Below are 16197 nucleotides of genomic sequence, written 5' to 3'. Positions count from 1 at the left end.
TTCAAGGTTCAAAAGGAAATTTGATTTCAAGAATCAAGTTTCAAGATTCAAGTTCCAAGAATCAAGATCAAGACTCAAGATTCAAGAATCAAGAGAAGACTCAATCAAGATAAGTATTAAAAAGTTTTTTCAAAAACTGAGTAGCACATGAATTTTTCTCAAAACCTTTTACCAAAGAGTTTTTACTCTCTGGTAATCGATTACCAGATTATTGTAATCAATTACCAGTAGCAAAATGGTTTTCAAAAAGCTTTCAACTGAATTTACAACGTTCCAATTGATTTCAAAATGTTGTAATCGATTACAATGATTTGGTAATCGATTACCAGTGTGTTTGAACGTTGAAATTCAAATTCAAATGTAAAGAGTCACATCCTTTCACAAAAAAAGCTTTGTGTAATTGATTACACTGATTTGGTAATCGATTACCAGTGATAGTTTCTGAACAAAATCAAAAGATGTAACTCTTCCAATAGTTTTCAAATCTTTCTAAAAGTTATAACTTTTCCAAATGGTTTTTAAGTTTTTCTAAAGGTTATAACTCTTCTAATGATTCTCTTGACCAGACATGAAGAGTCTATAAAAGCAAGACTTTGATTTGCATTTCAATCATCTTGAACAACCTTTACAACCTTTGAATATCTTTGAAATTCTTATTCTTCTTCCTTTTGCCAAAATCTTTCCAAAGTTTTCTGGTTTTCCAAACCTTGAAAACTGTGTTATTCATCTTTTTCATTCCCTTCTCCCTTTGCCAAAAAGAATTCGCCAAGGACTAACAGCCCGAATTCTTTTTGTGTCTCTCTTCTCCCTTTTCCAAAAGAACAAAGGACTAACCGCCTGAATTCTTTTGTGTCTCCCTTCTCCCTTGTCAAAGAATTCAAAAAGACACAGTCTAAGAATTCTTTTGATTCTTCCCTTTCCCATATATAAAAGATTTCAAAGGACTAACCGCCTGAGAATTCTTTTGTATCCCCATTCACAAAGTTTCAAAGGTTTAACCGCCTGAGAACTTTGTCTTAACACATTGGAGGGTACATTCTTTGTGGTACAAGTAGAGGGTACATCTACTTGGGTTGTTGACTAAGAACAAGAGAGGGTACATCTCTTGTGGATCAGTTCTAGTGGAGGGTACATCCACTAGGTTGTTCAAAGAGAACAAGGGAGGGTACATCCCTTGTGGATCTTTGCTTGTAAAAGGATTTTTATAAAGTTGAAAAGAAATCTCAAAGACTGCGGGTCGCTTGGGGACTAGATGTAGGCACGGGTTGTTGCCTAACCACTATAAAAACTCTTATGTGTTTGTCTCCTTCTTCCCTACTCTTTTAATTTCTGTTGTGCACTTTAATTCCCGCTTTTACTTTTGGTTAAGTTTCTTTTCCATTCTTCATTTACTTAACAACATAGTAAAAGCCTTAGAAGAGTAAATTTTTAATTAGTAAAGGCTTAGGAATAATTAATTCAACCCCTCCTTCTTAATTATTCTGAGGCCACTTGATCCAACATTAAGCGTCACCATCATAAATCACCCCGACCGATCACTATCAAACCTTCTGCAAACTCTCTGTATTCTCTCCCTCCCTCAGAAAACCTTTGCACCCAAAAAATTCTCATTCTCTTAGAAGCTTCCTTAAACCCTAGCAATGACCAAGAAAAAGAACCAAACACAAACCACACAGGCTAACCCAGACTTCAGGAATAACCCATCTTCTGCTTCATCCGAAAAAGGTGAAGTTGTACAAATTGCTAGACCGGCACTAGTGTCTACCATTGCTGCAAAAGCCTCGCTGAAAGACAAGGAGCCCAAAGTTCGCTTTGAACATTTCTTTGACATCAAGTCGTTGGAGAATGCTGGATACATTATCAAGAAGACCCCAAGGTAGTGGTGCTTAAACTCATACGCGAATTCTGGAGGACAACCAAGGTCTACCGCAACGAGGTCGTTGGAGGTTATTTTGTTGGCCAGGTTCTTGGCATCACTATGAAGCCGTCTATAAAGACCATTGCTCAAGCTATTAGCTGCGAGTGTAGAGGCAACAAGTTCATGAGCAGTTGGGGTAATGAACTTGAAGACCACATTGGGCACTCCTTCTAGGGACCCAACAGGGCCAACATGCCAAGGAAGTATGGCACTTTATTGAGCAACACCAAGATTTTTTAGCATATCGTCACCAAGGCCATCATCGACAAACAAGGCTCAAAGGACTTCTTGTCCGATGCCTATAAGTTTATTTAGTATCACCTGATGGAGGGCACCCTCTTTGACTAGCCCTAGATTTTCTATAATTGCTTTGCAACTAAAGTGATGAAGGACAAGAGCATCGGGAAGGACATCTACCATAATGTAGTCGTAATAAAGATCCTTGAGGCCCATTGAGTGATAAGGAAGTTTTTGTACTACACTCTTGAAGGCGTACAAGATTGCATAGATTTTGAAGGGGTATTTTTTCCAAAGCAAAAGGTTTTCAACCAAGAAAACATATTAAAGATGAGATTAATTGATGATGGGTCTTTCTAGCAGACTCCCCTGGTGGATGATTCCATTCTTTCTGAACTTCATCAAAAATTTGGACTCAACACTAGACGAGATGACCAGTTGGATGCAGTATGGAAAACTGCTAATGAAGACCAAGTAGTGGACGCAGACATATCGACTACTCAAATGGAAAATAAAAGTAAGAAAAAGATGGATGCACATTCATCCAAGGCTACTCCTACACTCCAGCATCCACCACCCTTTCTTGTTGCTCACCAAGCAATAGGTGCCATGGACATTGATGGAGAAGCACAACACCTAAGAAGCAACAATCAGCATCCACTGTAAAGCGCTTAAGAGAGCTCATTGAGATTGATGATGATGAAGATGAGTTAGTTTTCAAGAAACATAAAGTTGCACCCTCTTTAGATGAGACCATTGTGCCTTAAGTGAAGAAGTTAAAACCAACACCACATGTTCCTCCTCCTCCAACCCAATCTCGCACCCACATGTGAGAGAAAAGAAAAGCATAAAGGACAAAACATTTAGTAAACGAGCAAGCTAATGTTGTTGTTGCTCATGATCCTCAACCTACTAAGATTTCTCTAATTCAGGAACAGACCTCCACCGTCCAGTAGTTTGAAAGAAGCCTGAGAGGAACTAAGGTTATTCACCACAAGAAGAAGAAGAGAGTTGAGTTCAATGATGATATGGATGATGAAGTTCCACTACAAGCACCTCCTTCACCCATCCACCTTGATCACTTCATTCATCAAGGACCACCTGCCATTGACCCCAATCTCTCCAAAGAAGACCTTGCACGGTTATGGTTTCCTATGGCCTTTCTCTCTGAGAATGCTTATAACATTCAAAAGAGGTTGGATGCAGAATTCCAACCAGCAACTAATTGGACACAATTGCCTCTGGATGTTGAGGAGGAGACTATTACATGCCTTTTGTCCATGCATAAAGACTCTGAAGTTGCATCCTCTTCTACTACATTGGATTAATCTACAAGGATTGAAGTCCTTCCTCCACCAATTTGGAAGCATCTTCACCCTATGATATCCAAGCCTACATCTGCAGCAGCCCTGCACAAAAGTGTGTACAAGATTTCATCCAGGGCCTATAGAGAAATAGTGCAATATGATAAAGATATCATTGGCTTGTGTAGAAAGATTAATGCTCAACAGATTGACCCATCTTTTGATGACTTTGTACCACCATTCTTGCATCCAAAGAACATACAACTTTTCACTCCCATGTCTCAATTCGTTCCTTTAGTCTATGACCATCAAGCCATTCCACTGACTAAGGAAGACATCTTCAATATTGGGATGATTCTGATGCAATGAGGTCTCACTGACCAGTGGTCAAGCTTCCCCCTAGGTATCCACATTTTCCAAATCGCAACCATAAAATACATGCCAAATAGAGTTGCTCTAAGGTTGCCTCCATTGGATCTCCAAAAAAGGAAGGGAAATGTGCTCCCTCACAGCAAACCGATGCCTCATTCTGGTCCTAAGGATAACTTAGCCTTGCATCCAATTCCCTATGATTGGGACAAGTATTTTACTAGGGATGCTGCAACCAAGACCTTCACTCTAAAGCCAGACATTGAGTTAAACCAGAATAATGCCTTGCTCTTTTATTTCAAAGACATGTATGAAAAACTCACATCTTGCATCCACTTCAAAGTACGACAAGGAAGACACCTCCAATCACATGCATATGGTGCAGATCCTACGTCCAACAAAGATCTATAGATTCAACGATTGACAAATGTGCTTCCTGAGGCAAGAGAATGATAATGATTTTTACCAGTGACTCATTTGAGGGCCTATTAGTCATGATTTTCAGTTTTCAACATTTTCTAGAGTACATTTTTTAAACAAGGTGAATTGCAAGATTTGCTAATGAAAAACATAATATTGATTTAAAAGAGTTATCAACTATTTTGGAAAAGAAAAATATAAATTTACAAATAAATTCCTCTAGTTATGTAAAACTCGCCAATGAAGAAGAAGATGGACCACAAATGAGACCCAAGGCAAGTGACTTGTAAACTTACAACAAAAAATAATGAGCAAGGGCAAAAGCTTTCAGAAGTTAGGGATCTAGGCCTTCATTGATATCATTTCATTCGAGCATTTCATTGAAAAACATGAGTACATCACAAAATTGGTTTCACGTGGGGACCATAACTCCACAAACTCAAAATCAAGGATATAGTAACTTGCTTTAGATTAAAAAAATGGAATATCAAGAAGAAAAAAGAACGACTCATCTTTTAACGATAATTGTGGTAGCGATAGAACATGTGAGTTGAGGATTTCTCAGAAAGAGTTTTTTTTTTTCCTGAAATTTATTGAGGACAAACATAAATAGTGAGCCTAGAAGCATTTAATTGTGATTGAGAGTAGCCAAGGACAAACATAGATAGTGAGTCAAGAAGCATTTAATTGTGACCCAGAGTAGCCAGAAACATCAAAGTTGGTGGCTATACGGATGAACGGTTCAAAGATTTTGGAAAAAAGAAAGGGAAAAAGGAAGAAATTAAAAAAAAAAGAATGTCTCCCAAAATCAACACTTAGAAGGAAGAAGATTTGAACTTACCATATCTGAATAGCTTCATGAGTGAATCCCAAACATTTAGAAAATGAAAAGAGAGGGAGCGAGAGAGAACATGAGATGTGGATGAGGAACAAGAAATGAGGTTATTCAATTTTTTCTTTGAATTTGAGAGAGAAAAAGAAACATTTTTTTTTGTTTATTGCTTTGAGGAATATCTAGTTAAAAGATCAATATATCCTAAAAAAATAATATGGTGTCATTAAATTAAAAGGGGTCAAGAAAGTAATATCCATAGGAGTTTGAAATCTTATATTTATATATCTAAAAAAAATAACAGGTGTCGTTAAATTAAAAGGGGTAAAGAAAGTAATATAAATAGGGGTTTGAATTCTTATATTCATTAGTAGATTAGTGGATAGTAGATGCCATTGAGCTATTCTTCAACATATTTACATTCTTCCTTCTTATGCGGTACTAGTTAGACACATTCTTCCGTTATTCCATTTCCAAGTTCAACTTTTGCTAACCAACCCAAAACGCATCTTAAGAACGAAACAAACCATTCCATTCAGTAACTGAAAAACGAAAAACTAAGCCGAAAAATAAACAAGCTCTCAGTCATTATTTGCGACCTTGTTGCAGAGCTTAGATGCGCGCCCCCACTGTAAGAAACCTATGCACCCTCAGCAACCTCTTACTCTCGGAGGTGTTAACCTGCAAACGCAACACCATCGTTGTCCCCTCCACAAAACCTTCTCCTGAATCAGAACTCGACCTTGCTCGTGACACTTCGCAAGGTTACCCTTTTCGAAGTTTCCATTTTTACGTATTCCCATGTTTTCATTTACGTTAAATTTGGTAGAGGAGTTCTGTTGCGTTAATGGGTTTTGGTTTTTGGTGCTAAATGAGCTAGAACAATGTTGGGGTTTGTGCTGGCAAATGCGCTGGCTTCGTTGTTTTGTTTCCTTAGTGGCTACTTTGGTGTCTTGTTGGGGTATTTGGGCGTGTAATGATGTTGTCTTTTCAATGTTTTTGTGCAGGGGATTCGATTGAAGAAAGTGAGGATACTAAAGAGCTTTCTGATATATGGTGCTGTAAGTGTTTGTTAAAATTACTGTCAGAGTACAAGTCTTATGTTTTTCTTTGGACGATGTGGAGGAGACTAGGGAATTGAAATGTGCCTTCTTGGCTTATGTTGTTGTTGTCTTATATCAATGCTGGGTATGTGCTATTTTTTCTTTTCGCAGCTAAAGAAGACAAGAGGTCTGCTTCAGAGGAAATTGATGATGATGACGAGAAAAGGCAAAGAGCTGTAGATATACCGTGGATACCGGGCCTGTCTCATGGTAAATTGTGGGTGAAACGGAAGGAGGTAGCGCGTGAGAGGAAACAAAAGTGGATTTTTAAATGCACGAGTGATGACCGTTTTGACAGGTTAATTAAAATGTGTGCAGATAAACTAGGAGCGGGAAAGACCGTTTATGTGTTTGGTCACTTGGGTCGAGAAACGGGTGTGAAAGAGTACAATGCATTGATAAAAATGTGCATAAAGAAGGCAAGGGCAACTGACGATGAATTCATTGGTGTAAGAGAAATGAGTAAGGCTTTTCACCTTTTCAAATCAATGAGGGATCTTGGGTATCCACTAGAAGAGAAAACATATGGTCCACTTCTTCGGTATTTAGTTGATACAACTTTTCACTGATATTATCAAAGCTGAGAACCCTAGTTCAGCTTCACAATTGGGTTACTACGAAATGTTGCTGTGGTTAAGAGTTGGCGATGAAGAAATGATCCAGGATATTTGTGAATATATTACAGTCGAAACTAGTGAAGACACATCTGCTTTACGAGGTTGGTGAATCAATTATTCATGTGCAACAATATTTCATGATTTGTTTCGTCCAACTTTGAAAATCCAGTGCAGGGTTTAACAGGAACTTGTAAGAAATTCATGAGTTGCTTTACTTTTTCACGTAGGGACAATGATGATGCCTTCCATAATACATTGTTCTTCATTTCATGTACTACTAGGAAAAACTAAGTGACATGATCTAAATGGATAACTGCTTTGGAAGTAGATGTTTTGTGCCTTTCTATTGCAATTAATTTTTTTTTTTCTAATTCATGTCTTAGCCATGTTAGAAACACGGTAAGAAAACTGAATTCATGTGGTGCATGAAACTCAGGCCAATTCAATTCTTTTTTGCAGAAAGTTACTTGATGGCTCTTTGGGAAAGTGATAGGAAAATGCAGATTTTGGATGTGGTGAAGAATATAGACATCACAGAGCTTTCATCTGAAAAATCTATTGCTGATATATTCCAATCATTAGGCAGGTTCCAGCTGGAATCTGTTGCGGACGATTTACTTTTGGATTTGAGAGCACGTGGTATGATTATGATCTTATTTTCTTATCTAAGCATCATTGCAGATGATATTAGAGGTGGTGCACTGTTCTTTTTTAAAAGGAAGACATTTTTTAAATATATGTTTTCCGCTTAATATTTCAACTGTTTGTCCTGGGATTTACATATATTTGGTGGGTTCTATCTGGTTTGTAAAATGATCATCATCATCATCATCATCATCATTATTATGTAAAATTGTAAATGCAATTTTAATTATAATAGAAATTGAAATTAGTTTAAAATTGTAGTTTTAATGTTTGGACTGCATAGTAAGAGTTAAAATACAATTACACTATATTCATAATCAAGTTTCAGTTTTCACAGTATTGAAGCTTTTGAAAAAATATTGAAATATTATTCTCAATTCAAAAAATAATTTTTATTCATCATAACGGCAATCTTATTTTTTTTTTCTTATTCTTTCATTTAACATTAACTTTTCATTTATTTATTTGAAATATGGTAAGCTCACAATAGGAATCTGACTCCAAGATATTGTAACACAGTTTGGGTATAGATCCAGTATATATCGTTTCCCAAGTCAGGTCTAATTCTTGTTGAAAAACATTAAAACAACCGTATCCCTGTACTGTACCTCAAGAAATTCTCCATATAAAAACACATGCTTTAGAAAACCCCTTTTATCACCTTTCTGAAAAGATTTGCTTAAATTTGGTCATATGTGTTTCATGTGAAGCCATAACTACCTAGAGTTCAAAATCCTAGATAATGGGGAAGAGGAAGAGGAAATGTGGAAGTCATGGTACTCAACAGCAACAATGAAGTCAAGACCAAAGTAGGTAAAAGAGTGGTAAAGGGAGAGGGTCTAGAATGTGGGTTTTAGGCCTAATTCAACCCCAAAAGTTAGCTCTAGGGTAAGGGTTGACCCCCACTTATATATTTTATCTTGGCCTTATTTCTAGTCAACGTAAAACTTGGATTTTTTCCAATACACCCCCTCATGCCCAACACTTTTTTGACTTGGTGCGTGGATGACATGGTGAGTGACCCGTTTTATGGATCTATGATAGGCTCTGATACCATCTAGAATGTGGGTTTTAAGCCTAACTCAATCCCAAAAGCTAGTTCGTAGGATGAGGGTTGCCTGTCACTTATATATTCTATCTTGACCTTATTTTTAACTAATGTGGGAGTTGGGTTTTTCCCAATATAGGGGGTTGGACACATTGGTGCATTCTTGTAGGGAGGATAGTGTATAGAGGGAGTGAACAAAGGGGAAACAAGATGGAGAGATGTGGGAATGGGTTGGTGTTCAAAGGGCAAGGCGGGGGCAGTGGGCTAAACCAATATTCTCAATAACCAAAAAACAATTGATTTTCAACATGCAGGAAGATTTATTGTGAGTTCATGATTCATTAATGGTGTGTTTGGTAGAGAGGAGAGAAATATTTGAGATAAATTTTTTACCTTTTTTGTGGGACCACACCTTTTACACTCTACTCAATTAAAAAATTTCTCTTCTATTTCCATCCTCTAAACCAATTACACCCTTAGAGGGAAGAATCAACATAGATAAATAAGTCAGAGGAGAGATGGAGAGTGTATAACAGAAGTGCATTGGACTTGGTGGCCAGATCAATTATCAAGCTTTGCCAAATGTCAAACTTATTAGCATTTGTGCGTGGGTCCTTGTCCAAGAATGAGGGACAGTTTGTGTTAGTGAGCTTAGCTTGAGTGGGCTTTTTGTTCCGAAGTGCCTTGGCAGTACTTTGGACTCATGCCCCTTTTGCTTATATACCCCTTAACTTGTTTCTAACCCACCAATTTGGAACTTGTTCTCCAGGGCTCACCTTCAAGTCTGTGAGATTGTGTCTTGATATTGTATTTATTAGTAGTTATTCTATTTCTTATTAATCAGTAATTGATTTATTTTGTAATCGATACTGATTCCTTTTCCATATTATAAATAAACATGAGGTGTGGTCTACTCTGAAACACAACATTACAGTAAAACACTGTTATAAAGTCTGACTGACTTGGTCTAGTTGTGACCTATCTTCAATTACTAGTATGGGTTTGTACTTCAAGTTTGGGCTTTAGAGACCACAGATCTTACTTTCATTTATTGCCTGGGCTTGTGCTCTTGTTCTTGAGTTTTTAGAAGCCTCGGGCCTGTTTTTATTATTTTGCCCCGTCTTTTTTATTTGGTTTGACCCTTTTTATTTGGGCCTTCGCCTTATAATATTATTTTTGTCTCCCTCTCTCTGTTTTGGGCTTTTGATTTTTCTTTGGATATAGGCTTTGGCACTTTGATACCAAATTTGAATTTGTGTGTGGGCCCTTGTCCAAGAATGAGAGTGTGTGTTGGTAGACTTAGCTTGAGTGATCTGTTTGTCCAAAATGCCTAGACACTTTGGACTCATGACACTCTTGCTTATATACCCCTCAACTTGTTTCTAACCCATCAATGTTGGACTTGTTCTCCAACAAAACTTTTGTTACATCCTACAGTGGTGGCTGGTGAGTGACATTTGGAGCTTCAAATCCCTTAAGGATGAAAAAAGATTAACAAGAGAGGCAAACTTGTTTTACTAATTTTTTTCCTTTTTGATTGTTATATTTAAGGAATCGTGTGGGGTTTAATTCATTTATTTTGTAATTCAAAGGAATTGTCATGCGGAATTGTTCTAATTGTAAATGTCACACGGAATTGTTCTAATCGTAAATGTCACGCAAAGCTTAGTGTTTGGAACTAGAAGATCAAACCTACCCCCAAATAGGGGTCTGATATAAATGTGGGCTCCTAGAATCTATTTCATAGCCATGAAGAATGTCTTATCTTTGCCAATATTTTATCTAGAATAGTAATGGATGTTGAAAATCTGTTCCCCTTTGGAAGGATCAAGTATTATCTTCCCTTTAAATGCAAGTATTTTAATGAGTGGTTCTTATGTAATGCAGATCATGATGCAGATAATATTTCAAACTTCATTGTTAGTTATGCTGTTAGCATTCCAAATTTAGTGGTGAGGAACTTCTCATGAATGCTACTGGTAAATGTTCTTGATGCTATGTGATATGGGATGTCCTGCCTGTCTACAGTTTGCTTCTTCCTAGAATTATGTTTCTAATCTTACATTTAATGTTGAAACTTCAATCACAATGGATGATGCTTGAATTCCAGCTTGCTAGTTTATGTTAGCAACTTTGCATGTATTTTATGGATAATTGCTTTATGATTGATTTTGCATGCAAAACAAAAAGGATCATTTAGACGCCATACTATTTGAAGTTTTTTTTTTGGTGAATGCCATACTATTTGAAGTTGTTGCAAATTGAACAGGCATACAGGGGGATTGACTGAACAGGAATTCTCATAAACATGGGTTAGGATTGAAACTATTCATCTTGCATATCATACTCATGAAACCGCCTAATAGCTTGAGCTTTTGTGAGAGTTGGTTATTGGCATGGCATAAGACTATGGAATTTGTTCCTTGATGCCATCAAGATTTCCGTACAAAAAGGTGGAGGTCCATGGTTTTGCATCTCTAATTTTATGTAATATCTTTTCACCTTATCTAATATCTCAAATGAATAATTAAACCTTAAGTTTATATTTATTTCTTATAATACTAACACATGGTAAAATTGTTTGTACTATACTTCTTGCTCTTCTGCTCTATTTAATTTGGTTCATTACATTCAGAAGTTTTGCCCCACTTATTTGTTTTGTATCTTTTTATATTGCTTGTTTACTATGTGATAAATTAACTTGCTCTCCAGCTTCTCATCTGTGTAGCCACACCCTCCCTTTTATATTATTTTCCATCAATACTAACATATTTTAAGATATTTTTTATCTTTAGCTTTTGTCATTGATAATCCAAGATTCTTTAAGTGGTTTGTGATGCATATTCCATTTTAAGTTTCTCAAAGCTTCGTGGATTACTAGTGGCCTTATTTTGAGCAGGAACTGCTTTAATCCTTCTACTGCCATGACGTTTTAAACCATCATGTCTGTATATTATAAAAGTACATAATGTTGATATAATTTTGACCACAGTCAAGAGATGCCTGCAAGGTTTTTTTTTTTTTTTTTTTTTTGTTATTTGGAATAATATTGGCCTAAAGTAGTTGTATGTTATGAAAAATGATTTTTTTTTTTTGGGTGTTTTCATGTGTGTTGTTTGGTAATGTGGAAGGTAGAAGATATCATCCTAAAAGTCAAGAATTTGCATGAATTATTGGAAGTGTTGCCTTCAACCTCATCATATGAAAAACTCATTTTGCATTGCTGTGGATTAGAGAAGGTATAACTCTCTTTTTATTCATCCTCATATAGTCATATTATGGTTATCAATTGGTTGCAAGAACCTTGTTCACGAGAAGGAAAAAAGAGAAGAAAATAGCAAGGAAAATGATTATAAGATGAGTACTGAGTGATCTCTTAAGAGCCTTTACAGAACACTCAAACCTGCTGCATACATCCATCACTTGCCTAACCAAAGTCTAAAATTGGACAAATGGAAATAGTAATCTGTTTATTATTCGCACTAATTACTTAAATTTTATCAAAACAATTTATCACATATTAAAATTTTCTTCAATTCTTTTACTTTCCCCCGCCATAAGTGACCTTTCTGCTGCTTCCTTTTCTATTACTGACATTTATCCTGACTGATAGGAAATATTTCAGGATCACAGCCATTGCCTTGTCCATTGACTTTTGAAAGCTTGGCTAGTCTCAAGGATTTGTATTTATAAGAAAAAACAGAATAAGAGAAAGTGACATAACCCAACACCCTGTTTACTGCAATGTTTTGAAAACTAAATCCAAGATTCAATTGGTGATGCCTCTGGATCATGGTTTGATTGATTTAGCCTGGTAAATTTTTTATTTAACATGATAAAATTTGAACAGGACATAGAGCTGGTTCATGCTCCAACTGTGTGATTGGTTTTTTTTTTTCCCTTTATTTTGTTATTGCTGGAGAGTGGAGAGGCTGGTCTATTTTCACAAAGTAATTTTACATCCCCTTTTTACCACTCACTTACTTCAACTGGATAGAGAAGTAGAAGACATTTGAAAAAGATTAATCATTGGTCTGAAAATTATGCTATCCTGATCTCTTTTTGATGATAACCGAGAGTTAGGACCAGTTATGAAAGTTATTGGTAGAAAGTAATAGTAGTAATTTATTATTTATTATCAGAATATGTGTAATAATAACTGTCATTAGCAGTTATATTTTATCAGAATATGCTTTAGGTGTAAACATACTAATAGCTGATGGACAATAAAGCAATGGCCTATGTTTTAGGTGTGCAGAGAAATTCTGTGGTTTACGCCTACAGAGATTATTTTTAAATGTTGTCTCAGAGGTACACATGCGTATTATTTATAATTAGACATTGGAGTATGAAGGGAATTAGTCATAAGTGTACGAATACTCCTCTCTATAAACTCACTCACAATAATGCAATTACAAGAACATTTTCAGTTTCTCTCTTCGAATTCTAAAAATATGGAAACAAGTTAAAGCAGTAACTGAAGGCCATGGATTGCAAAGTTTCATCTAGCCCCTACCGTATCTGACACAATCTTCTCAGTTTGAATTAACTTTTGAGATTGAGTTAGACCAGTCTATTTTCAATTCTAATAGATCTCAATGAGTTTGATTTGTTGTACCATTTATTTTATAATTTATGAAACAAATATTTTATTCATATACCTCTGTCTAGCATGGCTGTATTTTAATTAAATTATTTTCCTTTTATTTTCAATGCAGGTGGGCGTAGCTCTTGATATTGTTGAAAAAATGTGTGAAGCTGGATTTACCTTGTCAACTGAGGTGTTACAGTACATATTACAAATCTGTGAGGAATCTTATGAATATGTTCTGGTATACTACATCTTCCTTAGTCCTTACTACAGCTCCCCCGTTTCTTCGTTTTTGACAATTTACATAATAACCCATTCATCTGGTCTCTAGTTTTATAAGGAAATGTTTCATTTACAACATTAATTCCCAATTTTCATAAAATTTGACCCATGTTGGTCAGTCATCTAAAATTGTGAGGTTACATAGAAATGACCAACCAATATTTTACATTACTTGTCAAAGAGTTAGGATTTTTGATTTATACGACGTGGTATGGGAAAAATGGTTATTGGGCAAGAAAAGCCTTCATTATATCCGGATTTCGATTAGAATTACATAATTAAGTTTATCTTCCTTTTGCCATTTCTGTATTTTCATGAAATTTCATACTTAAAGTAGAGCAGGCTTCATTTTTTTATGCTTTAATTAACTGTGATAGTTTTTAATTTCTCTAAAGTTTAAACCCTTATTCTTCATATTATACTGATTTCTATTTTTTATTTTCTTCCATGCTTAACTAAACATCAAGGTCCATCAAATCTATTCCATAATATGTCACTATCATTTGGAGTTGAATGGTGAAATATGCAGGTGTTTGGTACACTTTTTCGTGAGGATGAAAGACGTAAGTTGTATTTTTTTTTACATGGTTGCATACATATGTGTTCTGCAATGTTGTCATGTAAAAGCAGAGGAAATTCTATTATCTGGTATATATTTTTTATGTTAACCGGTATTGAATATTCACATAATATACTTCCTTTTTTTTTATCAGCACATAATATACTTCCTAAAACCACTCCTTAAGACGAATGACCTAATAGTCAATTAACTTCCAAAATATGTAGTGCCATTTTGGGTGAACATTTGCTAATTGATTTAGAATTAAAATAATTTTGTTTAAAATTGATTTTGAAGTGAAATGATGTATGTTTGGATGCTTTTACATGTTGATAAACTAATATTATTGATGTCATAAGAGAAAATACAATTGGCTCAAACGAATCTTTGAGCACTAACAGATATTTACGGAGTAGAGATTCTAACTATGTAACTAACTTACAGCTGTACTAACTAACTAGGGGTTAACTCTAACTAGTAGAGTTAACTTACAGAGTATACACTCACATTACCTTGAAAGCAAGTTTGCTACAAAACTTGTAAATTTTTCAACCTAACACACATTTTATCACTTCTAATCAAACCAAGGTTTGGAGGCAAAATCAATTTTATGAACCTAACAATGACCAAACATCTATAATTTTACAGAAATCTTGTTTGACTGTTGGCAAAATTAATTCTGATACTTCCCACTGTGAAACCAAACATACATTCTTAAAAGTAAAACCGATGAACATCATTGATTGACTGACTTCCCTTGAAAAATGCTCTAGGGTACAAGAGGTAATAGAAATTAGAAAAAAACTCCTTTTAGTTAGGAATTTAAATTTTCTGTCTGACATTGGTATCAACATGTGAAATATGCAGCAAACTTATTATGTATTAATTTTCTTAATGCAGTTTGAAGGTGCATTCAGGATGATTGCTGACTTAGAGGATATGAATTTCAAGCCTACAACAAACGTGTACAATGCTATAATGGCAGGATATTTTCGAGAGGTGACATTCTTGAATTTTTAGGATAAGTCTATTCTCAGTCAAACATGTACAATGCTATGATGCAGTTTTTGTCATTTTTGACAATAAGTTAAAATAGCCTCTTGACGTGCATGCAGAGGCTTCAAAATGTAGATGGCATGGACATTTTATCTTTTATGGATATACTATTTTTGAACTTTTTTTCTCTTCATTATTAAGTAAAAATATTGATTTTGTTTCAAACTCTAATAATATACATTTATTATTAGTATTTATTGTAGTGACCATTATGTACTCTAACACAGTTTTAAGTCCATTATACCTCTGTTTTCTCCTATTTTAACACAAATAATGCATTCCTTTTCTCACTGTTTTTGATATTTTGTAGAAGAACATCAGTGGAGTGTTGAGGGTCCTTAAGAAAATGCGAGGTGCCAATGTAAAACCTGATTCTCAGACTTTCTCCTATTTGATTCGGAATTGTGAAAAGGAAGAGGATATAATGAAGGTAGCTTAATCTTAACAGTAAGGCATGACTTGAAATTGGGCATAAACTCTTATTTTTAAGTCGTTATATTATCTTTTGTCTAGTGTTCTTGTCAAATGGTTATTGTAACTTTTAACATTGATAATCTCCTATGTAATTTGCCCTCTAAAATGAGGGTGGAAAATTGGTTTATGGAAGGATAGAGGGTAGGACTTGATGACACTACACAGTAGTGCATCAATCTTCTTCCATTTGGCACAATGCCACTATCTACCACTGTCACAAAATTGGTGGTAGTGGTAAGCTGGTCCTTGTACCCTTCACTACTAATCCATAGTGTGTGGTGGTGGGTGGCAGGTGGTGGGCAGTAGGCAACAGCCTCTTAGGGTCTATATACCATGTTGAAAGAAAGGAGAGACATAGAGCTGCTGAATCTGTGTGTTTGAATGACACCAGAGTTTGACTTACGAGATTTTGTACCTCTAAATTTGATGACTTGCCTATAAACCACTATTCAATAAATACAAAATATTTGAATATTATTTTCAATAGAGACAACAACTCTGAATTTTCCCCTTAAAAACAACTTCATCCTCAAAGAGAAAGAATTCATCAACTTCCTTACCACTGCTATAAGGAGTATACATTACTTGAAGTAGTTTTTTACTTCTTAGCTGTTAGTTTAGTCTAACTACTGTAGTCAGTAGTTAGTTTATTGTTGTCAGTTTTGTTAACTGCTATATATTTCAATCTGTAATCTGTTATTAGTTGGGTTGAATAATATCTATCTCCTTCAATCTCAATCTC

At 35.4% G+C, this 16197-nt stretch overlaps 1 protein-coding gene across 1 annotated transcript; it reads left to right on the top strand.

Annotated features, from left to right (window-relative positions):
- The first annotated feature begins 5473 nt into the window (after positions 1-5473).
- Positions 5474-16149, top strand: LOC106794216 (pentatricopeptide repeat-containing protein At4g04790, mitochondrial). The gene is given in 11 exon segments (XM_041013745.1): positions 5474-5844; positions 6088-6141; positions 6295-6736; positions 6738-6901; positions 7260-7439; positions 10381-10445; positions 11625-11732; positions 13212-13325; positions 13834-13929; positions 14826-14924; positions 15292-16149. Coding segments are annotated over 11 exon segments (1599 nt in total). The 5' UTR covers positions 5474-5696; the 3' UTR covers positions 15421-16149.
- The last annotated feature ends 48 nt before the right edge of the window (positions 16150-16197 follow it).

This window comes from Glycine max, unplaced genomic scaffold, assembly GCF_000004515.6.
Source record: "Glycine max cultivar Williams 82 unplaced genomic scaffold, Glycine_max_v4.0 scaffold_331, whole genome shotgun sequence".
Taxonomy (NCBI): domain Eukaryota; kingdom Viridiplantae; phylum Streptophyta; class Magnoliopsida; order Fabales; family Fabaceae; genus Glycine; species Glycine max.
Note: the sequence above shows the minus strand (reverse complement) of the source record. Positions and strands in the feature narration are given on the sequence as shown.